Below are 26,180 nucleotides of genomic sequence, written 5' to 3' on the forward strand. Positions count from 1 at the left end.
TGCGTTTCGTTTCTTTGTGCAGTGCTTACCTCATATCAAATTAGGTTAATACACACCGCTCGCGTCACAGTTGCTAGAACTACAAGAAAACTAAGCGTGATAAATACTTATCTTTTTTTTTTGTCGTTGCGATTGTAAGAAACTTTTTAAAAGTTACTCCGCACTTGCGCCTCACAGCGTCCGTGACTGGCATTGAGCAAAGCGCCATGGAAGAGCTGCTGTTTACCGTTTGAAACGCACATGTGGTTTGTTTTGTGACAGTGTTCCGAACGTCTCATTTGCGCAATGTTAACTTAACCGAGCGTCAGCATACATTTCTCAAGGCTCGGTGTTTGTGCGTGGCTGCGGCGTAAGGTGACGGGGTCACCAGCTTTCATGGCGTCCTTTGAAGACGATGTCTGCTTTTGGGAATCCGTGGACGTTGAAAGCGACTTCCAAGCAGACACAACGTGAGTATAAACTTTCCTGAAGAAACTTCGATTGCTGCTTTTATTCATTGATCAAACCGATCACACGATTCGGTCTTCGCGATGCCGTCATTTTTGTAGCAACTGACAGGACGCGTACTTACAGTACCGTGGAAAACGAAGATTTCATCTGTCGGTGTACTCTACCACCCTTGCGAAGATAGTGTGTTCTATTTTGTACCCTTCTTTTTAAATGCGTTTGAGTTGTGTCAGAGTTGGATTGGAAAAAGGAATGAGTTCTTTTCTTTTCTTCAAATTCTTTCGTGGAGGCACGTCAGGTATCACCGGCAGTGTTCTACGAACTGCAGTGCTGACTGTTAATCTCTGTAGGTATATTTGTTACTGTTAGGTCCATTCGTTTTTGCGTAACTATGTATTTTTTTGTTTATAGCATTGCTGTTGCTGTTGGTAGCATTTAGGCACAATACTTCTGTTTCTTATACATTGACTTATGCTGCTTTGCCTCCGTTTCGGTGCTGCATATTGCGTTACATTTGTTGCAGGCTCTTCAGGGACGCGAACTGCGACGATCTGCTCGAATTCAATGACACATTCAAGCCCCTGTGGCATACTGAAGCACGAATCGTAGGTTCATGTTCTCATCCTTAAGATTTGCCTCTCGCAATGTCAAGAACAAGGACGGTCATAGTTTCGTTTTTTTCGTGTCCAGACCTGTTTCATTTTCTTAGTGGTACTGTAAAGCTGTGTTTGACTGCATGCGCATAGTGCATCAAAAGTTTCTAGGCCAAGTTTGTGCTTAAAAGAACACAATTCTGGCACTCATGACACCTACAAAGCTACCAAGGTTCTCAGAGGTGAGAATGGTACTTCTCCGACCCCCTACGGACGTTTCGGTGTTCAGTGGTGTCATGAATGCTCCACTAAACAGCCCCTTGCAGACACTGTGACACAGGAAATTTTGACCCCGCCCTCCCCTTTAGCTGTATGTAATCAGTATAACTTAGTGCTGGAAATAGTTTGCTTGAAAGCCATTGAACAAAGTGCGCCGTAAAAGTCTAGTTCTTTCACTCTCCACAGGCGGCCCCGATTGATGGATCTGGAGAAGGCGACACTGGGTGTATGGTGGGTGCGAATGCACCTGAAGCCAAGTACGTATTCGTCTATCCTCTTTAATACTGAAACGAGATAGCTTTGTTGGCATTACCTCTTGCTGGCATGTACGCACGTTTGTTCTTCGCTGACACATTTAAATGCCTTGATTTCCTGGGGACATTTACTTTCTTTCCAGGACGGAGAAATGGTCGTCAGCTGGCTCTCCAGGCACTAGCGGAACGTTGGCACCGAGAAAGAAATGGACTGCTGAAGAGGAAGCACTCTTGCTCCAATGCATGGCAAGCTGTCCTTATCTTCATTCCACTGATTATGTGATACGGGTAGCATCAAAGAAGACTGAGAATTTCACGCAGGTTATTAGCATAATCGTGCCATTTTATCATCATCCTCTGTTTATTATTTCATTGCAAGCACATGAAGGCAAGCCTGCAAAGTGCAAAAGGACGAGGGATAACAACCGAGGCATTTTTGATGTAGCATCGAGACTTCAGAGACTCGAACTGCGGCGATCTCCTTGAATTCAGCGACATATTCAATCCCCTGTGGCATACTGAAGCACGAATTATAGGTTCATGTTTTCATCCTTAACCTTTGCCTCTCACAATGTTAAAAACAGGCTCGGTCATAGTTTCGTTTACTGTTCGTGTCCAGACCTGTTGCATTTTCTTAGTGGTACTGTAGATATGTGCTGTAAAAGTTTGAAGGCCAGCTGTTTAATGTATTCATCAGTTTTTCTTGTACAAAACTGCATTATGTGCATTACAGGAGTCATTTATTTTTCTCACTGGTGGAAGCCTTGAACTGTGAGATGTTGGCAAAATTTTAGTTTTACTACAGTTTGATGGGTGCTACACATATTGCTTGTCCATTAGGAGGATTTGTTGTGGCACAACTTACCTGTTTGTTTCTTTGATTTCCATGACAGGAAAAACATGGGAACAAGTGGAGCAAGATTTCTGCCCTAATCAAAACCAAGAGCACCATCCAAGTTAAGACACATGCACACTACCTCTTGAAGAAAAATGTAAGTGTTCTATATTTCAGTTTTTAATTGAGATACAATGTCGTCTACTTGAAAATGTTGCTTGAAGTTTGAAGTGCTCTGCTAAGTCCTTGAAGGGCTGGTGGGGGGGCAGTGTTTATAATGGAACTTTTCATTGGCCATCATAGAATTTCAGTAAGTTATTTCTTAGGCCTTTAGTTTGCATTTCTTTCACAGCTTTTAATCAAAAAATTCTTCTATTTCTACTTTTTCTTTTGTAAGGCACTTGGCTGAGAGCACTTAGTACATTTGCATAACAAGTTATGGTCAAAAGAAAGCATGCATTTAGTGATGGATGTATTTTGCTCTTGCTTGAAGAGGGAAGCGGTCGCTAAAAAAAAAAAAGTTGATGTATGGGCAGATTTCTTACATTGAATGTGGAACCAGTGGTTAGCAAGGAGGCAAAAGCACTACACATTGCAGGTGGGCACTAAATGTGTCATACACAAGGATGAGCCCAATGGAGCGCCCTCTACTCAAGCATTTATTTATGTGCGCATTAAGCATAGTTTTTTTTTTTTTTTGACAAAGAGAAGGGAAGGGGAACATCTGTGTTTGAGCAGCAGTCGTTTGGTGTTACGAAGTGTACTTGTAGGAGTACTAATGCAGGAGTCAGTGCCTGGTTAGTATAACCTGGGAGTTCTTCTTTAGCATGGAGTGCCTAGCTGTGGTATTGTGCTGGGTTTGAGCAGTGAGTTCCGTGAAATTGAATCATACCTCTCGGCTGTTTTCTGCTCGTAATCTGCTTGTTCCTTGGACATTGAGTAGCCTCTGATTAGGACAGTTTCAGTGCCAGAGTCAGCCAAAGCGTCTTCAGGGTATAAACCTAATGGTTGAATCTTGGAGGAACAAAGATGTCGGAGCTCCGATTAGAATGTGGTAGTGATACTTTACTTTGGCATAGCCTTAGGGCAGTGCATCGAAGGAGGGGAGGAGGTAAGTGATAAAACACAATCTATATGTACAATGTGAGTCCAGAAGAAATCAGTATGCTGGTGTTTGAATGCTGGGTGTTGAAAAGAAAATATAAACATGAATGAGAAGAGTCTGTGGTTTCACTGTCTTGAGGTATGCAGGATGAAAGAATCTTGAAAGGTTTTAGTACTCTGTGATGTTCAAAAACCATAGAACACACGTGCCCCCGGATGCGATGACAAGAGGCTGCAAAGAATAGTTTATTGTAGAGTTTCGTGATCGCGTATTTCATGTTTTAGGCAGTGTTTCAGAAATATTACGCTTGAAGCTGTTCTTGTTGACAAAATTCTATTGGCTTTATATTTTTTTTAATGCCCCTTCATGTGGGATCTCGTACCAGGCCCAACATGGAAGGACATCCAACCGGGCCAGCGATGTTTCTGTGCCCGCTGCTGGATCAAAAGGACCCTCAAGATCACCCAAGAAACCGTCTCACTCCAAGACGAAGCAGCAGGCGAACGCACGCAATGAAAACGTGATTGTGCTCAAGGAAGCTGAAGCCATTGAGACATTGAAAAGCAAGTTTCCGGAGAGTGAAATCGTCAGCATCGACAAGTCTGCCGACGAGGAGGATGACATCGACATTGATTGTGATGGAACGGACGACATCGTGTTCTCACCACCGGGGTCACCGCTCAGGAGGAATGACATGTCCGCAGGAGTTTCCACTCCCAAGCTGGCAACAGACTCCTCCGCGGAGGATACAGAGAACGAGACCAGCCCGGACAGGTTGCTTGAAGGTCGAGAAGAAAGTGGCATGGCCATGAGGACATTCGAACCTCCTGCTGAAGAGCTTGTGCTGGACAAAACTGCCATCAGCAAGGAGGAAAAGCTGGCCCATTCGGAGTTCTTCTCTGGAAGTTCCTCCAAAACCCCCGAAAGGTGGTGTGAAATTTGAATCACATTTGAAAGAATGCTTGTGGGGACAAGATAAAGAGACACGCAGATATGAGTAGTATTGTATAAAGTTTCCATTTTGCATTTCAGATTTGCAGTTCAGCTGCCGTCAGAATAGCCTCTCCCCTCTTATCGCCCTTTGTTTGCTAAACTGCAGTTGCTGAACTCTGAAACTGCGGCTTTTCATTTATTGCTCATGACCATTTTGGCACAGCTGCAGAAAGTTAACCTTTTGGATGTAGTTTGTGTGGGCATGTTGGTGGGTGGTGGTAGTGGTTTATTTAAAAAAAAAAAAAATGAAAAGGTGAAGCAAAAGAGTGTTGCCGGCCGCGGCAATTGCTATCTAATATCTTAAGCACCCGAGCTGCGGCCGGCGGAAACGAAAGGGAAAAGGAGAGGATAGTGAAAAGAGTATAGAGGGGAGCGATAGCAAGAAAGGACAGGGGAGAGCTTTGTACACTATTTACAAAAAACAAAAGTAATCAAGTTCGCGCCGCTCGCGCGCTAATGTCCAAGCATTGTCCGAAAATAAGTGCGCGCGAGCGGCCACTGCGCACAATCACTTACAAAAAAGGCTGTAAACTGTATGTACATAGCTGCACGCATGTAGCGTCCTGTCTCGGACTAATGCAAAAGTGGGAAAAAAAAAGATGCTGAGGATTGTTTACTCTATGAAACAAAGAACCTGTATTCAAGGCTGACTTAAACAAAACCCTTTCAAAAATGCTGTTCCTTTAAATGGTTGGGCTTTCGTTGAACCTAGTTTGTGTGTAACTCCCTTCCAGGTACCTCAGGATAAGGAATTTCATAATTGACGCCTGGAATAATCAGAAGCCACGGTATCTGAACAAGACCCAAGCAAGGCAAGGACTTAAGAACTGTGGCGATGTCAACTGCATTGGAAGAATCCATGACTACCTGGAACAGATCGGAGCCATCAACTTTGGTTGTCGTGAGTCATTCACACATGCTGCTAACCTACAATTCATGACTGAGCTCTGGTCATGTCAGGCCGCAGTCAGTTTAAAGGCCTGCGAATAATGGTGGTAAGCAGGCCTTTACTTCAAGATAGGGTGCTGAGATGAACTAGTGGGCTTGTGTTTGAAATGTCAGTTGACGCAGTTTGGTTGAGTAGATGCATTTCAGTGTGACTTATTCCTGAGTTATTAGAGACACAACATAAATGAGTGAGCATAGCGATAGTGTACTCATTCCTTTTCTAAATGTTTGATACAGATCCTGTGAGATTATTCTTTGAAAAAGGTTTCTTCATTCTTGTATTTCATTTCGCCAAAAAAACAAACGTGAGCCGGGTTGTCCAGCTACTAGGTTTATTGGAGCTGTTAAGCTTAAATCATTTGAAGCTTTTAAGAGCGTTTCGAGATTTCGTGGGGTCTGCTACCACCCTGACATCACAGCGCCATCTACAATAGCATTGTAGAAACAACCACCTGCCGTATGCCAGTGATGACGTCACGGTCCAATATGGTGGATGGAGGTGGAACTACATGAGTATGACGTTAGGGGACAAAATGGCGGCATAGTTTAGCTAACACTCATTACTTCGTCTTCCAGACGGGGGCGGCCTTTTAAGCATGAAATGCTTTTAGCTCCCGTTGTCGGCAGTGTGGTGACGTCACGCCGAGACCGAGAGCCAACGTCCGGGCACTGAATTCCACTCATCCGGGCACTGAAACGAGAGCATCCGGGCACCCTACGAGATTTAACGAGACTCTCTAAGCCCTCCTACAGGACCGGCATACAAGTGCTAGCCGAACAGGTCCTGTACAGTGTGGTTTGGGTGTCCACCGAGATGACAGAGAATTACTGCGCCATTTCCTTTCCTCAAAAAGCCTTGCATTCAAATGGCAAGGCATCAAAAGGCAAGGCATCGCACCATGGCAGCACAGGTGGTGGCGTTCCTCCCTTCCTGTATGGTGCTGTTCCCCAGTGTCCACTGAGATGACAGAGAATTACTGTGTAATTTCCTTTCCTCAAAAAGCGTCGAGTTCAAAGGGCAAGGCATCCCGCCGAATGGGTGGTCGCTTTTCGTGGACTCCCTGGCAGCGCTACAACACGCTGTCGTGTTCCACTCCTAAAGGCGAAGCTTAAGCATAATTAATTAGCAGTTAATTAGTATTTAGTCGCTGATCAGTAATTAGTCACTAATTAGTAATTTGTCATTACTTCGTCATCAATTGTGTGTGATGTAATCCAGTAGTGACGTCACCAGTGTCACAGGCAAAGTGGTGCGTAAAACGCTTTTGCCTCTACGCACTTTAGACAGTTTCGAACGCGCTGCATATACATTCTTGTCAGGCCTGCGTCTTGTCGTGTCTGCGTACGCTTCGTGTTATGCCCGTAAACATTTCATGCTTACTCTACTCTCAGTTACGGGAGAGGCAGAGATTTTTTTTAGTGCCTATTTGAAAAAACACTTTTGGGTCTGCATGGTTTCTTCTTGAGGGTAGCAGCTAGAGGCGGAGCAATGTGGATTTCTGCGCAAGGAGGTTGTAGTTGCTGAAAATCTTCGTTCTTCGCTCCATTGTGCAGCTCAAGCAACGTACCAAAGGACGAGACAGCTTTCCCAGACGAAGGCAGTCCAGAAACGAATAGAACTGAGGTCTGACATCGAGAGGCCGCAGAGGCGAAAGACGGCGAGTTTGGGTAAGTCTTGGCTGTGGCAGAAAAAAGCTCTGTTATTGTGATCTTAGTGACTGTGCTATGTCTAATGCTCTACGTACCTTGCGGATATTGTGTCAGTGTATGTGCTGATTTAGTGAACAGGAAAGGGTTAATGGCGCAGTTGAATGAACGGTGCACTAAGGGCAAATGTAAATTCGCCTAGATTAATGGATGACCAGGTTCGAAGGGCAAATATAAGTTCGCCTAGAGTAATGGATGACCAGGTTCTGGTGATAAAGAGACTACCATCAGTGCAAACTTCCCTAGCTTTGTAAGCTAGGGAAAAGTGAAACATGGAATTTGGATACCGCCACCACCAGCTGTTTCCACAAGCACACTGTGGCTGTGTCAGGTTTAATTTGCTGTTGTGCGAAACAGAAAATGGTGGATTGTGTGCCTGACTATTAAGATAACTTTTTCATCTTTACTGTTGGTGAGCTGTTGTCACACAAGGAAGACAAGCAACGAAATGCTGTGCATAGAGTATATTTTGACATGTCTTCTACATCTTTCTTATTTTCTTTCTGTTTTGTGCAGATTTGAAGCCGTGTTCATGGCTATTGATATAATGCTTAACATACCTGTAAATCTTCTGTGTGTAACAACTGGAAAGGCAGATTAAAATGCTGACGGGGCTCTTTCTGAATGGTTAAAGATTATTTGGTGCCTTTTTCAAGTGTTCGAGAATATAAGAAGAACCAGTTTGTATTGTGATGGGCCGTATATTTAATTGCATATGAAGAAGAGCTAGCCGGACTGAGTGCATTTCTTAACGCTTTGTTTCATACAGTCTAGTAGACGACTTAAAACGTTCCGCTGGTTTAAGTTTTCTGTCGGTCATCTAGACACCAGTTTGTGCATTATATTTCAATAGCACAATCTGGAACTTAGGGTTTATTCAGAAACGCTGCTTTGGTCCTGTCAGTGTCAAGTGTGTTGTTAAAAAGGGTGCCCTTAATTCAAACTCCATATAATTTGAACAAATTTTCTATCGGCTTTTAGCAAAAATTATTGAGAGGGTATACTGTAAACTGTGCACCCTTATTATTGTATGGTAGAAAGTAGCACATAAAGGCAATGAAGAGACATGGAACGACAAGAACAAGCGCTTGCCCTTGTGGCTTGTTGTTTTGTTGGTAACTATACACGCTATTTTCTACCCTGCATACTAGCCAACCGGCCCAAATTTCTGCTTTGTATTTGTATTTGTATTGTATTTTATTTGTATTATTTTGCTGTTTGGTCCTTGGTACCTTGGCATGTTTCCTGAGGTTATGTTGGCATACCTGACCAAGTCTTGTGCTTTTTGCAGGTGACGTGCTCAGCATTGATGTGAAAGGAGGCGGCGTGACAGTTGAGCATGGCTCTGGAGGGAGTGTCATCTCTCAGACCCTCGTGCGCTCCAAGCCCAAGCCTGGCAGGCAGCAGAACCCTTTTAAGCTGATACAGTGCAGAAGCTACGACAAGGGCCAGGTGACTCCTAATTGTGTTCATCTTTGCATTTCTTTATTACATTAGCTATTTATATAACTGTACTTACTGTACAGCACTGCAGCAGTGTTTGGGAGTGCCAACAATTACTCGGTGCAAGTTTTTATGACACGAAACCCTGTGAAAAACTTGAATTGGCTTGCTCCCTGAGATTAAAGGGTGCCTTTTGTAGGATATGATGGAAAGTTCAGAGCCCACCATTCAGCTTGTGGCTGAATACTTAGGCTGCCAAGAAATTAAGCTTTTTCACACTTTTCTCGTCCTGAAAACATTTGTATATGAACCTTACAGTAGTAGGTTGAATCAGTATTGAGCTAAGCAAGGGCATTCAGTCTTCCCAACTGCTGTGGATTTACAAGAACTTGACCCTGTTGTGAGCTGAGCCTGTTGTGGTACGCTGGCATGGCCTTATTGGCTATGAGTAGTAAGCTGGCTCTTGTTTCTACCCTTGGTGTCATGTCACGTGATTTGAAACTGACCGCAAGCCTAGTTTGGCACCGAGCGCCAAAGTGTCACCGACTTCTTGCGCGTTTTTTTTATTCAGGAGCCGTTTAGTGTCGAGGTTTCGGTCGCTGCCTTTCTGCGGATGGACATCCACGCACACCTCTTGAACACCGAGGTCATTGGCTTGCTTGGCGGCTACTACGATGAGCATCGGAGTTGTCTGGTCGTCTCCACGGCGGAAGCCTGCGACTCTGTCAGTACAGACCTTGAATGTGAAATGGATTCTGGTGAGCGCTTCTCTTCTGTGTTGTGCTCGTTGCGTTTGTCTTTTATTTTCACTGCAGAGTTAGGGGTCTGTTGTACAGGCTAGTTGTACAGGGCGAGTGGCTAAAATTCTCGAAAGCTGGTTGATGTGGGAGTTTGGAGGCTAGCAGGTTGTTGTGCTGCGCGCAGCGCTCGAACGGACTGTTCAAGTTTGCAAAAGCACTTGGAATGTGTACTTAGAAAAGTTCCTGTAGTGGATGCCAGTGCTAACGGGTAGCGGATTTTTTTCTGCCAACCTCCAAAGGCTGGTTACAAATTGGGTCTCAATTCTGAACCAGAGTTCCGAAGTTATTGCAATTTAAAACTTTGGTCAGACAAGCGAAAGTAATGTTAGTCTCAATGTGTAGGCTACACCCACAGACACAACTTTCAACCTTGCTGCCCATGTCTTGTTCCTTGTAATTGTGACGTCTTGTTCATTGTGATTGTGACGTCTTGTTCATTGTGATTGTGACAAAACATACTTGATTGAGTATTTTGGGGGGGGTATTGCAGTGTCACAGACGCAGGCCATGGAGTCCTTGCTCGAGCGAGGCTGTGACGTGGTCGGCTGGTACCACTCGCACCCGACGTTTGTGCCCAACCCGTCGGTGCGTGACCTGGCCACCCAGCGCGACTACCAGGCGCTCTTCTCCAACCAGGGCAGGCCCTTTGTGGCAGCCATCCTGAGCCCCTTCCTGCCTCTGGATGCTGCCTCACCCCCCGCCAAGGGACTCGCCACCCGCACCAAGTGGTGGGTCGTGCGGGAAGACGACGACTCGGGTGTCTCGGGTGAGTTGACATGACATTTTTCCTCTGTGGGGAAGCACGCCTTTACTGTGAACTGGCCCTGAAAGTGCTGTTGCACTTACATCACCATGTTCATCATCATCATCATCAGCCTGACTACGCCCACTGCAGGGCAAAGGCTTCTCCCATGTCTCTCCAATTAACCCTGTCCTGCGCCAGCCGCGGCCACCATATTCCCGCAAATTTCTTAATCTCATCCGCCACCTAATTTTCTGCCGCCCCCTGCTATGTTTGTTTGCCTTCTCGTGGAATCCACTCCGTTACCCTTAAGGACCAGCGGTTATCTTGCCTTCGCATTACATGCCCTGCCCAAGCCCACTTCTTCCTCTTGATTTCGACCAGGATGTCATTAATGCGCGTTTGTTCCCTCACTCACTCTGCCCGCTTCCGATCTCTTAACGTTACACCTATCATTTTTCTTTACATAGCTCGCTATGGAAACCAGGCTTTATGCATGGCTTCTTCTGTCTTAAAGCTATGTCTGCGAAGCTATGAGGACTGCATGGTCAGTGTTTGGCTGCTTGCTACAGTTGTGGTCCAATCCTTGTGGACACATGAGGGCTGTGATTCAGACACAGTTGGCACAATTGGCACTCATACACAATTTATTTTATTAATTTTCTTAATCTTGTCGAGATAACATGTGGTGAGCTGCCAACAAAGGAATGTCTCAAGAGCTTCTTTATGGTGGGATAAACTTGCAAGCCAGATATGAGAGGAACCCGATGGTTAGAGTGATGACAGTTATGCAAGTCGCAGTTGTTTGGAGATGGCCACCACAGACTTCACACTCCTGCTTGCTGCTGACATGAAAGAACCTAAACTGGCATCCTTGGTGTTGTGCTGCGAAGTGCTTGTGTGCAACTGCGAAGCAGTGTAATTGCAGACAGGTGTTTATACAGACTGTCTCACACAACTTGAGCCGTGCCGTTCACACTAATATGCCACCTCATTCTAATGTCCAAGTTATGCAACATATGAGGCTCTGGGTTTAGTAGTACGCGCTGTAACAGTTTGCCTGTCCAGTATGCCAGGCATGAAGTATTTGTTTTTGTTTTTAAATGATTGGTCTTTCTCTCTTTCCCTTGTTCTGTTCCCAGGTGGTGGCAGCCCAGCCCTGGTGCCTTACAGCTTCAGCGTGAAACTCCTGAAGGCAGACCACTCTTTTGTCCAGGACGTCACCTCAGTGATTTGCCAGCTGGTCAACAGAGTGTCGTCCTGCCCAGCCCGTGTGGAGTTGTCCAAGGCCTACCCCTGGCGGGCTTCCCTGCGCTACTTAGACAAGGCACAGTCTTTTGAATGTTCTTAAAGGGCCACAGAGGACATATTGAAGGTGGCCTGCATCGATAGATTACCGCATTCTGAGCACAAAGAGCCTACTTTCATTGAAGATGAAGCTCGTTACGAACTAGAGTTAAATTGGGTAGAGTGAGAGGGCCAGCGAAGGGCATGAGTTTTGGGGTCAACTTATACATGGTAATAGTATATCCTATTTATTGCACGTTATGATCTTTGTAGAGCTTTTTAGGAAGTGTTTGCGAAATCTCTGCTCAGTTTGCGCACCCCTTTTTGAAGCCTTAAAGGTGCACTGAAGAGGAATCTGAACTCGTCTTTTTGCCACGGGGACTCAATCTACACGTTCCAACCATTCTTAGAAACTTCGATTTATTGCCCTGTGTGGCCGATTTCTCTAATTAAATCAAATTAACGTCCGGCTCCCGCCTTTTTTTTTTTTAAATTCTCCCCCGTACAGTGGGCGGAGTTGACCAACGCGCGGAGTGCCCTTCACCCAGTCCCGTGGCGGCTTGCCGCTCTGCCATCGGCGGAGTAATGCGTAGTAATCCGTAGAAGCAAATAGGCCGCACATATTTTTATTTCTGCGGGCTTATTTTGCGGCTATATTATCTGAAATGATAATATGAAACTGTTTATGCACGGAAACCTAAAAAACAAAATAAAGTGAAATCAAAGCCTCCACGGAGCTGGCTGAAAGGCACTCCACGCCTTGGTCGACATCGCCCACCGTACGGGGTGAATTCAAAAAATAAAAGCGGGAGCCGGACGTTAATTCGATTTAATTAGGAAAATCGGCCACACAGGGCAATAAGTCGAAGTTTCTAAGAATGTTCGGAACGTGTAGATTGAGTTCCCGCGGCAAAAAGACGAGTTCAGATTCCTCTTCAGTGCACCTTTAATTTTAGGAAATGAAAGAAAGTGCTAAATGACGGTAACTTGCATCGCTAATTTTGCATTCCGTAAACTTCTCACTGCGGGTGCGCAGTTTATTTGCTGTTGTAGACTTTCAAATTTCCTTCCTTCTTACAGCACCAGTCACAGTAATGAAACGCAGTTTGTAGGTGTTACTAGCTGCCTATCCATGTCATGCTGCACTTCTGAAGTGTGTCTGCTTTTACCACACAAACTGTTTTTTTTTTTTAATTTTTTCTCCCTATAGATGTTGGCAAGCTTGCAGTTTCACCTGACGAACTCTGAAACTTCCGTAGAAGATGCCACCGAAGTCTTGCAAGCGATTCACGCTGCTTTGACCGAGGTCTAGCTGCAGTGCACTGAGCATCACGTGCCGAACATGCGATATTTAGAAAATTGTGTGTTGGTTTAGTTGAGCTTCATGCAGAGCATGATGGTAAGGGCTCTGTCACACTATGCAGAAATTGTATACTTATGTTTTTACGCTGCACAAAATAGTTTTACTAGTGAGGATGTTTATCTATGCATCAGACTCCTTTTAAGATGAATGTGGTGGGACTTATCAGCTCTGTTCACCTTAAAATTCTAAAAAATGAAGTCAGCGCAGCTAAAGGGCGTAACATAAATGCACCCGCAGAAGTGTCTACTTGGGTCATAAGTGTTGGGTCAAGTGAAGACACTTGAGTGTGCTCATAAAACACACTTCGAGCACCAAGTGCATTGCCCTGATGGCAGCGATTTCTTGGGCATAAAATGTATTACAGAACAAAATGCGCATACAAGTTGATTTTACCTGTTACATATATTCTTTGTTTGTGCATTGGTTCTATAATAGCAACCAGGAAAGCAACACATCACAAAAACGCTTTGTAGTCCCACCATGTTGTTTGTTATTCGGATTCTAGATCTGCTAAGACCTTGTTTTGACTTGCTACGCTATTACCATAAAATAAATTCAATGCGTTCATGGCCGAAAATGAAGGTATGTTCATTCATTTTATGTGTTCTACTGCTCTAAACGAGCATAATTCTGAAGGCTAAGTTTATAGATCGCCATTTCGAGAAATTTTTTGCCAGCTGTTATTTTTGTTGAGCACACTCCGCTTTTCCATGTAGCACCACGTAGTGCGAAGCGCATTCCTCATTAGTGCGCTTTATTTTTGTGCTTGACAGCTGTTTTGGTTATCATGGCCTTTATTTGACTTATCAGCTATGACCACTCTTGTCATATAAGAGGACCAAATAGGGGTCTGCCTGATATTTTCTGAAGACTGCTCACAACCTCCACACTCTAGAAAGAACACGTATTACAGTGCTTGAAGAGAAGTATGTGCCTATTTAGTATTACATTTCAGACACATGGCTATCTTGCTCTTCAAGCATTATAAGAGTTCATCAGTATGCTTATGCTCCACTGCTCGTATTAACGGCATTTTTTTAATTGTGTCTGTGGGGAAGTGGACAGTGCCCTCTGAACCCATCTATTTTATTGAGACTTTGGCTTATTGGAGTTTGTCTTAAGGGGTGTCCAGTGTACTTCCCTGCTCTTGTTGTAAGGCAGATCGTTAGCATACTGCCACTCATCAGCTTTCATCTATTTTGTCGTTTGACTGAATGCATTATTATTATTCATTAGCTTTAGCTTTGTCTGTGAGTTTCTTAGAGCTGAATTTACGTTTTTATTTTGAGAGTGTGGGTTTGTCTTGAAGGAAGGGAAGTACAGTCGGGAGCTGTACGAGAGGGATCAAATTTTGGACATTCGTGTATTTATTACCCCAGAGTTATGTGGGGACAATGACAATGACAATTTTCTAACTAGTTTCCCGCTTGGCTTATAATATCCAAAAAGTCGTTCTCAAATATAGTGGAGAAATAACCAGAACTTCGTGATTTTGTACACATAGTTTGTTCCCTTTGTTGCTCCTGACTGTACATATTTTATTGTTACCAGTTGTTCCAGTCTGCATCAAAGACGGTTTTTTGATGCTAAAACAATGTCAGAATTCAGCATAAAAAGTGTTTTGGTTCTTTCTACTAGGCTAGTGCTCTGCTGTGAGGCAGTCTGCCTACCTGGAAGACAGCATGAAAAAAAATTTTACTCCTCTGTTTGCATTTTTACTACCATATTCACTAGGTTCTAATGTGCACTTCTTTCGAAAAAGCTCGTATAAAAATGACATGCATTAGATTCAAGTGCAAGTACAAAACTACGCTAGCAACACGTAATCGGCGTCATAAAATGGTGCTTCTTGTGCATTGATAGTAGTAAAGGCTTGTTAATTTGACCCCCGTTAATTAAGAAATCTGAATAATTTGAACAGCCGGCATAGTCCTGGCCAGCGCCCATGTAAGTCGATGGTGTTGGACTATAATTCAGACGCAATGCATCTTACACCGGTGAATTAGACCAGCTTCACGAAGGGAGGTTGTGTACAGGTACGGCTTGCATGACAAGCAGTCAGAATAGCCCAACTCAAACTGCACACCTCTGATGTGTGTGCAGTGGAAGGTGTGACAAAAAAAATGGACAGACCTCGCCTCTGAGAACAGTTCAACCACTTAGTTTCGTTTCTGCTTTTCTGAGCTTCATGCCATCCCTTGGAAACAGCGGCTATTGGCCGCTGTTGCCAACCGAATACTCCGAATCAACCGAATACAGCTGCGCGCTGTTCAGGACGCTGATTGGTTCCTCTGCACGTTTCTCTCCCTTCTATCTGCATGGTTTTTCCAGTGCACTGAAACTGTGCACTCATTACACGCTGCTTGCTCTTTACGCAGGAGGCATGAAAATCTGGTGCGCGTTACCAGATTTTTATTTTTCTCTTACCATGAAAAATGGGTGTGCTTTACAATCGAGTAGATATGGTACGTGTTTTTGATAGCAAGCATTCTAATTGAAACTTTTCACTTTAACCATTTGTCTCTAGGTTTTCTGGGTACCTTAGCCACATTTTTGCACGCTTGACAAGATCTCCTTTTCTTTCTTACAGCCTCAGGTACGGCGTATATTACAACTCTTCCATGTTTGCTAATTTCTTGGTCGTATTGGCTGGCTTACAACTTGGCTCTTTCGCTTACTGTGTAGTGCTTGTAGAGAATATTCCTTTTAAGTTACTTACAATCCAAGAGTCCAAAACCAAACATGAACAGCTTCTAAGAGCCAGAACATATATTACGCCTTTTAACATTCACCTGTGGTAAGAAACTAGCTTGGCCCCTTTTTCTACGTGAAGAGTTGTGCAGAGTGTACAGGCATGAAACGGTTGGGCATTGGTGTCGCGCTACACGTTCAAGTTGTAATGCACTAATACCTCTTTGAAATATTTTTGTAAAATACAAGGAAAAAGTGTATTATCCGGGAGGACATATGAGCCAAACTGCCTTATTGAATTGCTTTCACTCTGACAGAAAATGGAAGTGAGAAATGCGAGTGCACATGTTAATCTGTCAAAAGTAAAAAGAAAAAAAACCATTGGCATGCTAGAAACATGTTTTGTTGATGTGCACCCTGGACTGAAACCTCAAGTGAAGAAAACATGGCCCGAAATTGCGCCTTTAATTCAAGAGTTCTTGCACATTTTCAAGCAGTACAGAAAAAAGAATTTGACTAATGTACAATAGAAATTGCGATCAAATTTATGGGTTGCATTCTTTTTTTTTGACCGTAGACATAGCTTATGACATCTACAATAACCCTGTGGTATGCCAACACCATGCATTGTGTATGGTGCTCATGCTGTCGAAAACATTTCGCTTTATCTGCCAGTATGCATTGTATAATTTTAATATCACGTAACTTCTATGCAGTGTTGGTCAAATGTTTAAGGGAATCCCCTAATAGGTTAATAGTAAGGGATAGCTGTCCCGTGTTAACTCTGTTGGTTAAGCGATTGCTCCGGTGAAGTGGTGGTCCCAGGTTCGAAGTCCGGACCGGGACAAATTTCTTTGTAGCCATATGGCTGCACTTGGGTGGATGCCAATGAGTGATTACTTATTCACTTCCGTGCAGTAGTTCTAATGTTTACTGCAAGTCTGCATGATGGCACCGTTGCACAGGCCTCCGCACATGCTACACAGCATTGTCAGCAGCTGTATGTTTTGCCCAGTATGCTAGGAGGCGCACATACATTTGTAAACTTCTTTTCACTGTCACGCTGATGCTCCTCATGTTAGATTTGGAATGTCAATCAAGCTCGGTTGTGTGCACTTTAAAATTGAAGTGCAACAAGTTTTACTCATTGCTTGCCCTTGATGCTTACCTATATGTCTCCATGTACATGTAGACAACCTTTGGCAAGCTTTTCATACCCTTAAGCTTTGGAGTCTTTTTTTTTTTTTAACTTTATAAGAGGTTTGTTTTGTGAAATTCGTACGATGAGTTTGCGATTGTAGTTAAAGGCTGACCATCTGAACTGCACAATGTATGCAGTTGGCTTCTTTGTATTTTGTTAGAAAAAGGTGCATATTGCACTATTGCCTTTGCTTTACAATAGAGAGGCAGGTGGGGTTCTTTGCCTTTTCTGCATGTGGAGAAATTTTGTAAGTGAATGTGTAAAATATGCAACAGCCTGGTACTGCTCCCTCTTGTTGTAGCCTTAGTGCATTAGCTTTAAATAACCTTTATACATAAAGAGCCAGAAAGCTCTCTGGCTCTGGACCTCTGACTGACGTAGTCTTCCTGGATTGTGCTGCTCATATCTTTCCTCCTTGTTATCATCTTCACTGCCTTTACTGCCTTGAAGTCAAAAGAAGTTTGTCAGTTTGTCACCAGTGTCAGGAGCTGTTTTGTCATAAAACCGCTGCTTGTGATAGTCCTGCCATGGTGTTCCTTACCGAACCATCAAACCACGATCCATTCTGGAAATCATTTATGTAGTGGCATCTAAATAACTTGCGAACAGGTTTATTCAACACACAAGTTGTTACACCTCCCTATTCATAGTAGACTTCCATTCAAACTGCGCTTCACATAAGGGGTCCTGCAACACAATCTGAGCACATCCATTTTGCTTGTTGCATAGACCGAGTTACGATGATGCTGTCGACTTCATTTGTGACTGATATATTCCGGCGTTTAATATTTTAATTGGCTTGAGAAACTAAGATCATGGCACTGGCAGTGTCACCACACAGCGGCAGCTTTATGTAGTGGATATGACGTTATTTGGTGTGCGTTTGACCATTGGATAAACAGGAAATTCGCTGCAAATTTTGCCATTAAATCGAATTATGTTATGTCACATTGAGGTGCTTTGTATTGGATCACAGAACCAACAGGTCTCTTCAACTTGTCTGCACTTGCTGCAGCGATTCAAGGAGCGCAACACTTTCGTATTCATTTTGCCAGTGCAGTGCATGCCTGCAGCATTTCTATATTTGTTCTCCAGAAGTGCCCACCCAGTGCAGCACAAGTTCTAGGCTGGCTTGTACTCTCCGAAGTGGAAGCACAGCTGTAGTGCAGCAATATGCAGGCACCCATGTGCATGTTGGAGAAGATATGAGTGTAGTCTTAAAAAGGTGTCAGAACTGTGAACCTAGTGGAGCCCTGTGGGCAGTATTTCAGCGCATATTCTGAGTAATACAACAATTTCCTGGACTCGTTCATGGCAACACTTCATTGCGTTGGTGCTTGAAAATTCTTGATATGGTTCGGGACTTTGATGGCCATTGACGCCAAGACTAGCAGATGACCAGGCCTGCACTCAGCCATTCGTTTTAAAGGTAGCCAGTGCCAAACTCCACTTAAACTGCTTGAAATGATGCTGCACACTCGTGGTACCGGCACGGAACTTTATGGAACTAGTGGAGCGAGTGGAGCCAAATTGAAGTGACGTAACGTGTTTGCATTAAGCAAAAGTAAATGCACCATTGAGAGAGTGAAATGGGATCGGAAAGTCCTGCAAAAACGTAGTTGAGGGCAACATTCTGTTTTATTATATCGTGGAATTTCTTTATTCAATAACTCCTGCTCCTGTGCCCAGATTCCTGTGGCTTTTTTCTGAATTGACACCTGTGTGACAAAAGAATTCAATTGAACAATAGTTGGCATCGCTTCAAGAGGCGTTGCAGGGCCCCTTTACATTAGTGATGGCCTAATGATTCAGGATGAAGTGAAGTGTCTCGAATATATCCTTTATTATTACGTGTATAGAAACCTAGAAAAGAAAAATTTTGCCGGCAGGAGCGTCTTCATGGGGCAACATCCAACTAGGCACGTATCTGAAAACAAGAAAGCAGCTTGTAAAGAAGAGGTCCAGGCAGCTCCTGCAGACTTTGATAGCCATCGCAAAGCTCCAGGAAGACTGTGGTGCAAGTGGACAGAACTTACAGCTTTCTTGAGAGCTTGCTCAATGTCGTTGATGAGGTCGTCGCAGTTTTCTATGCCAACCGAAAGCCTGATGAGGTTGTCAGTGATGCCCAGCTGCTTTCGCTGGTCCTCTGGCACTGATGCATGTGTCATGATCACCCTAGTAATAACAATAATAGTAATATAATAATAGTATCGACTGCCGCTTCAGTTGAGTTAACTTATTACATGGCACCTGTCTTGTGCTGTCTTGGATTGAATGCATTTACACACAGATGCCTGTCACATATCCAAAACAAATTTATGCTTGCGTGATAACGTGCACAAGGTTAGGAAGGCTAAACTAGGTGAATCGTGAGAAAAGCTATTAGTGGAAATGTGCTAGCTGAAAAATGACATTGCCATGGTCAGCGCTCCCTTAAAGGGCTGCCAAAACAAGATTTCCGATGTCTGGACATCCGTGTGGTTTGAATTTTGTACACTAAAGTATTAATAGCAAACATAGCTGAGGACGTGTTAGAATTTTTAAGGACTACACGTGCAGCAGACTCTAAAGCGGAGCACTACGAAACTGAAACATCAGTGAAGTGAGTTCATTCTAACTGAGCACAACTGTGAGCTACTGTCATGCTTAGTGAGAAGCACAGATGCCAGATTGGTTTGCTGCAGGCCACTATCTTAGGCTTAGCCGAAGGCTTCAGCCGGTGCTCACATAGGCTTGGAAGACTTCTAAGCCTGAGAAAATGACTCAGTGTTGTTGCATACTCTGTGCCCATTGCAGTTGAAACCAAAATTTGTCTTAACACACTGAACTTTTCATGTGTTGCAGCAAATGATGCATCGTAGTGAGCCAGATTTAAACAGCACAAGACGGGATTCAGACAGACAGACAGCTGTTTAGGTATAGCCTAGCAAAGTGCTCTTGTTGAGGCCACACCGCACAATGGCCCGGCCAGTATTGGGTCAGTGAAGCAAGAAATTAACTGGGAAGTTGTCATGCCAATACTGAGAGGCAGCTCCATACAAATTTATTTCTTAGCAAAAGTCAATTGCTTGACACTCTATAGCCATGGTAATGTTTGTTTGGCAGCAAAAGACATTAATTGCTGAGAAAATGTAATTAAATCAAGATGGGACATTTTTCCTGTCACTCATTTAAACCTCGTAATGACTAGACTGAAAGGGACTCTGATCTCTGTTTGGAAATGAACACCAGCATAGCCTAGCCTCAGATTTGTGTAATAACATTTTTATGTCACTGCAGTTTGCTTTTATAAGCTATAAATGCAATGCAGGTGTCACCACCATCTGTCTTTTTTTACATGCAGTGTTTGCAGTGAAAGTAACCTGTAGATAGTGGTGAGCTTCAGTTTGTCTTCTGTGTCGCTTTAGATGTGTGACCGCTACTTGTATTTGGACTGGCAGTGTTGCGTCCTGAATGTTGTAAATATTTGAGTAGCAGAATGACGGCAGCAAACACACTCACGGCAGCTCAGCAAGGCTCTCTATGGAGCCCAGACTCTCGGCCAGGGTGAAGATCTTGAGATTCTTGAGGAACAGGGTGGACTCCTTGAGGCCGCCTTTGATCATGAATGTCACCATGCCACTGAAACCAGAGCACTGGCGCTTGGCCACCTCGTGCTGTGGGTGGCTTGGTAGACCTGCGGGGTGAAAATATTCTGGTCGTGTTTCAAAGCTTTAGTGCCACTGGCCACCAACGTCTTTTGTTCATTTACTCGACATGGCCCTTCTTTCGTCATTTATGAGTACAGTTGCTAGGTGTTTTCTGTGCTTCTTCATTTTTAGAGTTCTGAACAACTGTCACTTGTCCTAAACTGAAATGTTGAACTTGCAAGCTTTGTTGGTGGTACTAGACAATCGACATCAGTGTTCAGGGTGACAGATACATGCAACATTTGAACATTGAGCATGAAACTGTTTTGGCTTCGATAAACGATGCAGCAATATAAACAAATTTAAATGATGCTGTAATGACTGATCCTGCTTTTCCACATAAGCTGCAGCACTCTGTATTAGCCGCAAATTAATTCCCCCAAAAGTACTGGAATCGCCTAATTTTTTTGTAGATTTTTGTTGAAGAGGACTGTTGTCAGGCTTAAAACGCGCTACAGGTGCAAAATGCATTTCTTGGACAACTGCCATCCTCTACTGTTGAAAATTGTGACGAATGCAATTGCTGGCTGTTACTTGTCTTTGGCCAACATCGGCCCAGATGAGTGGGACTCGTCATTGGCGATATTGGTACAATCTCTCGTGATGAGTACAGCATGGAGTTGGTAATTAAAAGGTTACGTGAATGGTTTCAGAAGTACCTTTTTTATGTAATGAAAGTAGGTGTTTAAAAAACGAGACTTGGTATTTATCCACGGCACTCACCTGGATGGATGACCTTCTCGACGAGAGGGTGTGCTTCGAGGTACTTTGCCACTTTGAGGCCATTCTCCATGTGCCGCTCCATGCGAACATGCAGGGTCTTGAGGCCACGGTTGACAAGGAAGCAGTCGAACGGTGAGGGCACCGCTCCGGCAGCTGCATTCCAGGATTGGTGTGAAGCCCATGTTTATTATCTGATTTTATTTATATCTTTGGTCTGCTGCATACTTATTCAGAGAGGGTGCAGTGATACTAAGACTTTTTTTTTAAGGGTGTGTTGTCCGTTACTGATACAGTACATGCACAATCCCTTGCGGAAGTTTACTGTCCACCCTGCAATAATTCTGAACAGTGCGGTGGACTGTAAACTATTTCATCAGAAGGCACATAACGTGGAGCTCTGCCTTAGAAAAGATTGTGTCCTCTCCCTTAATTTTCACACTGTAACGGCCCTTTTCCACTTGCAATCAGAACGACCCAGGTAATTCACTCTCAGAAAAGCTAATGCGGTACAGTTTAATGGAAGACTACTTCATTATGTTGCATAATAAGAGTTAATCTCAAAGCTTTCTTACTTCTGCAGAATCCACTACTTCGCTGTATCAGAAACTAGTGCAGCAGGCACCATTAAGCACTGCATGGCCCTTTGCAGGTATGAACAGGAACTCTGGTAGCCAAGTTGTCTGCTATTTGAAGTTGCTGCATTGAAAAACTTACCGTTTTGAAAGTATCGCAATCGATCCGTAATCTCCTTGTCATTTGTACATATGGCACCCATGACCACATCAGAGTGTCCTGCAATGTTGAAAAGAGACTTTTTTCAGCTAAGTTGTGAACAAACATGAAAGCAACCTTGCAGTAAAGTAGGCACACGCCGCCGCGGTGGCCTAGTGGTTATGGCACTCAGCTGCTGACTCTAAAGACGCGGGTTCGATCCCAGCTGTGGCGGTCTGTTATTGATGGAGGCAAAATTCTAGAGGCCCGTGTACTGTGTGATGTCAGTGCGCGTTAAAGAACCCCAGGTGGTCGAATTTTCTGGTGACCTTCACTACGGCGTCCTTCATAGCCTTAGTCACTTTCGGACGTTAAACCCCTAAAAAAAAAAAAAAGTTATTGCAAACGGTGGAACATTTCATAACTAATCTTGCCCTGTTTATCTCGAAGTGTGCAGTGGGGGAAGTTGAAAAATGCTTATGCTACAAGAAAACAGTGCAGAGACTGAACGGCGATTAGTAACGGATGTGAGTGCTGGCCATCAGCTGAACACTTCTGCTCCTGAACTGCAGTATATTAGAAAGAGAAAGCTAATAGAAACTGCCAGCACAAGCAAGATATTAAAAGCCCTTTGGATTCATAGCAAGGCTTAGGGAAACACGCAGGTACATTGTCATTAACTTAGCTCGATAAAGGAATTGGCTGCTTAAAAAGTAAACCTCAAGATTCCGCTGTACAAAAGGGCATAATTTCACTGTAGCAACATACATTTTCTTTTCACCTCTATATTGTGGCTTAGCAATAAAGGTGCTCAACTGAGAAGCACTCGAGTGCACTTTTTGCTTTTATTTTAATACCTCCCACATTTAGCACGGTAAACAGAGTCCATTTTGGGCAGAGCCCCTGTAAATGTGTCACTCCGCCAATAGTTCGGCCGCAGGACGGCCATCTCGCACACGCTGCTAACTGCACGTTTTTTTTCGCTGGAACACCTGGCGCCATCTATTGAAGCCTCTTGGAACCGGACATGCCTAAACAAATCGTACCATCAAACAAACATCTTTGTTATAAACATGCCTTAAATTACGAGTGTTACCTATATACTCTTTTAAGAGGGAACCAGGACAAATTTTTCTTTAACTACGAAGTTTCTGAGAAAGCTGTATAGCTTTCCTTTGTAGCCATATGGCTGCACTTGGGTGGATGTCAATGAGTAATTACTCCCTTATTAATAACAAATCTACTCCACCTTGGGGGATTCCCCTAAACATTTGACTAAGAGTGAACTATTGACTGCAACCGCGGGCTAAGTCTGCTGCATTGAAAGAGAAAGTGCGTTTTGGCGCTGTGCCTTGGCTCCATTGCCTAGAAAAGTTGTTGCTCAGTATTACTGAAGTGGGAGGACACGTAGGAATGAATTCAGGTATAGATGAAAAGTTGAGAACACTATGTATTTGGCACTGAGGTGCACCCAATTTTTTTGCAGGAGGTTAATGTGAAGACGATACTTACCATTCATATACTTTGTTAGGGAGTGAACAGAAACATCAGCCCCAAGCAGAAGGGGCTTCTGCAAGCAGAAAAAAAACAGTGTTTGCCTTTTTTAAAAAAAGAAAAAAAAAACGCATTGCATCACCTCATGTCAAGACTTGTTCTAGAGAAGCACGCATACCTGGAAATAGGAAGACATGAAGGTGTTGTCGACGGCGACAATGGCCTTGCATTTTCGCCGGACAATGTCGCAGACCCCTTTGATGTCGACCACTTTCATGGTTGGGTTGCTAGGTGTTTCCAGCCATACGAGCTTGGTGAAAAAAAGGTTGATGAAAAAAATTGAGTGATCATGTCCATTTGTAAAAATGGTGCTTAGCATAACGATTTAGGCACTCGTAGGAATACGATAAAGTTTATCATAGCTGGACGTGAGAAATAATTCTGCTCAAAGCTCCATTGCGAATCATATTTGATTTTAGAGGATGTGTTAACTCATAGTAATTCATAGCTCAGCTCAATAAGTCAGTCTTGTCTGTTTCAAATGGTTTATTTAACAGAGGCAATTTTTAAATGTGTTTCTGTCAAAAGCAGCAGAGATGAAATTTCAAGGAATCCTATTTTTGTGATTTTGGTAATTTTGTAATAAAAAATTGGAAAGATGAATCTAATTTATGCTTCTAACTGCTTATAATATCGAGTTTTTGTTTTAAATACTAATAACTTTATCCAAAACAGTACGGTAGCTGCCTAGCCATTGATATGCATTTAAATATGTATATAGGGTTAGGCTGGAGGAGAAGTTTTGTGAAGGAGTGTTGAGCACCAGTATTATACACCTTTGGTAAAAGATGACTCTTGTTTCATCCAAGTTGGAACTGCAAACAAGGTGCCTTTAGGGAATGCCTTTGTCATAATACACCTGAGAAACTGCACTTTAATGTGCAAGCAGTTAACCGGTCTTCATACATAAGCAACACTGAAAACTGTCTACCTCTCGAACCCATCTTATTGTGCAAATACTACCACTCCACTTACTTTTGTGTTTGGCCTCAGTACTGCCTCAAATTTCTTCAGGTCTGTGGCATCGACAAAGGTAACTTCAAATCCCCGAGGTATGAGGCAGTTCCTGAACAGCCTGTTTGTACCTGAAGCAGAGACGTGCTATGTCACACACCAATCTGCAGCCATTCTTTTTCCTGGAATGAAGCGTATATATAATGTGTTGAATCTCATTACCTCCGTAAAGGTCGTCGAAGCTGACCACGTGATCACCGGGATTTAGTAGGTGTGTCAGGTTGTGCGTGGCTGCTAGGCCTGAAGCATATGTGAGACCTGAGGAAAAAAAAGGGGGGGAAGGGATGAGAGAAGTGAATTGAGTGCATCTGGTGTCGACTTTTAATAGCGAAAGGGACTACTTTGGTGATCCATTTCGGGGCAAAATTCTTATGTATTGAGATGTAACGAGCTCATGCATGTTGCGAGTGCAGCATCATTTATGCGCACTGCCACCGATTGTAGTGCGCGTATGAAGATGGTGCCTTGCGGATTGTGCAGTGCTAATGCTGTTGATTATTGTCGCCTGCTATTGCAGTTGAACAGCGCGAGAAAATGGTCCTGGAAAGCTTTCGGAGCAACTGCCCTTGTGCAGAGTCACCTCTGAGGCTTTCATGCATACTGTATTCTGGATTGTGTCGCTCGGGTGACAATCGCCATTCGGGTGAGCAGTGCTGTCTCACAGGCGACTGTCAGGTTGGACGTCTGATCTCGCTGAACCCAGCTACGCCATAAGCTTAGCAGGACTTTTCTTTTGTTCTTTTTCTGGCTGTGGTGTGTGTATGTGCGTGTGTGTGTGCGTGCGTGTGTGTGTATATATAAGTTGGGGAAGTCACATTGAAAAACTTAACAGATTTATTCAACGACCATGGACTGGTCTTTTTCAAGAATGATCATACAGTGCATGGAAGAAGACCCTTCCATGCACTGTATGATCATTCTTGAAAAAGACCAGTCCCTGGTCGAAACGTTGAATAAATCTTAGGTTTTGAAGGTTTTGAAGCGAAAAGCTTCACTAGGCTCGTCAACACCGCGCTTCGCGTGAGCCACCCCTCGGCGCCGCCGCGGCGCGCCCTTCCTCCTCCTCGCCACCCCCTCCCTTCGCTGCTGCAAGCGGTTCTTATCGCGTTCTTATCGCGTTATCGCAAGGCGTTGCAATAACGCCCGAGCGGCGGCGGCGAACATAAAAGGCCGCGCGCCGCGGCGTGCGCTCCATCGCCAGTTCTCCTCGCCACCGGTTTACCCCTTGCCGCTGTTGCGCGGTCTCCGCCGCCGTCCCAAGAGAAGGTTGGCAAGGCGTTGCGAGAACGCACGTGTGAGCGGCGGCGGCGGCCGTAGAAGAGACGCAGACATTCGCCATGGAACGAAGAAAAGAAGACCCAGAAGTGGTAGCGAGGGAGTTGGCTCAAAATCTACACCGCTATCGTGGTGCTCCCAGTGCATTGTGCGCGAACTGCGACAACCACGACGTCAAACAAAGCATAACTGCAGCTTTTCGCTTGTATATCCAGGCTTAACCAGAGCTAAGCCACTGCCAATTTTTTCAATGTGACTTCCCCAACTTATATTTTTAATCAGTTGCCTTGAAGATTTTGTTATCAATTATATATATATCGATGAGATTATGAAGCTTCGACTGCCGGATAAACTTGGTCATGAATGAAGGTGCACGTGACACTCTAGCTCCTCGGCGTGCTGTTTGTGGTTTTGTTGAAATTGAGTAAAGCCGAATGGCGTGATGCTGTGCTTTCAGTTTTTCTTGGTGATAGGACAGAGATCTAAAATCCCCCCAAAAATTGCTTCCCAAAAAACGCATGCACCC

General features: G+C 44.0%; 2 protein-coding genes across 2 annotated transcripts in view; one reads left to right on the top strand and one right to left on the bottom strand.

The window, feature by feature from the left end:
* The first annotated feature begins 19 nt into the window (after window positions 1–19).
* On the top strand, window positions 20–14,426 carry LOC149365544 (histone H2A deubiquitinase MYSM1-like). Its single transcript, XM_089543875.1, has 13 exons — window positions 20–449; window positions 971–1,052; window positions 1,506–1,576; window positions 1,717–1,819; window positions 2,467–2,565; window positions 3,899–4,440; window positions 5,241–5,407; window positions 7,009–7,122; window positions 8,453–8,613; window positions 9,176–9,362; window positions 9,895–10,170; window positions 11,289–11,473; window positions 12,644–14,426. The coding sequence occupies exons 1-13, from the start codon at window positions 376–378 to the stop codon at window positions 12,743–12,745; spliced, it is 2,163 nt and encodes a 720-aa protein (XP_089400001.1). The 5' UTR covers window positions 20–375; the 3' UTR covers window positions 12,746–14,426.
* Window positions 14,427–18,512: 4,086 nt separating this feature from the next.
* Window positions 18,513–26,180, bottom strand: part of LOC149365545 (cystathionine gamma-lyase-like) — a 32,650-nt gene continuing 24,982 nt past the window's right edge. Inside the window, exons 3-11 of the mRNA XM_089543900.1 lie at window positions 24,542–24,637; window positions 24,341–24,450; window positions 23,484–23,615; window positions 23,324–23,381; window positions 21,815–21,892; window positions 21,101–21,253; window positions 20,190–20,364; window positions 18,725–18,863; window positions 18,513–18,615 (exon numbers count right to left, since the gene is read on the bottom strand). Coding sequence (XP_089400026.1) covers window positions 18,604–18,615; window positions 18,725–18,863; window positions 20,190–20,364; window positions 21,101–21,253; window positions 21,815–21,892; window positions 23,324–23,381; window positions 23,484–23,615; window positions 24,341–24,450; window positions 24,542–24,637 — 953 coding nt within the window. The 3' untranslated portion in view covers window positions 18,513–18,603. The remainder of the gene's footprint in view (window positions 18,616–18,724; window positions 18,864–20,189; window positions 20,365–21,100; window positions 21,254–21,814; window positions 21,893–23,323; window positions 23,382–23,483; window positions 23,616–24,340; window positions 24,451–24,541; window positions 24,638–26,180) is intronic.

This window comes from Amblyomma mixtum, chromosome 1 (genome assembly GCF_055824585.1).
Source record: "Amblyomma mixtum isolate Tamu chromosome 1, ASM5582458v1, whole genome shotgun sequence".
In the NCBI taxonomy this organism is placed as follows: domain Eukaryota; kingdom Metazoa; phylum Arthropoda; class Arachnida; order Ixodida; family Ixodidae; genus Amblyomma; species Amblyomma mixtum.

What these genes read in the sequence shown, in the direction of transcription:
- LOC149365544 (XM_089543875.1), top strand. Translation starts at nt 376, where the DNA reads ATGGCGTCCTTTGAAGACGATGTCTGCTTTTGGGAATCCGTGGACGTT. An exon ending in GCGAATGCACCTGAAGCCAA is followed by an intron (nt 1,577 to 1,716) that starts GTACGTATTCGT and finishes CTTTCTTTCCAG; the next exon opens with GACGGAGAAATGGTCGTCAG. An exon ending in TGAATGTGAAATGGATTCTG is followed by an intron (nt 9,363 to 9,894) that starts GTGAGCGCTTCT and finishes GGGGTATTGCAG; the next exon opens with TGTCACAGACGCAGGCCATG.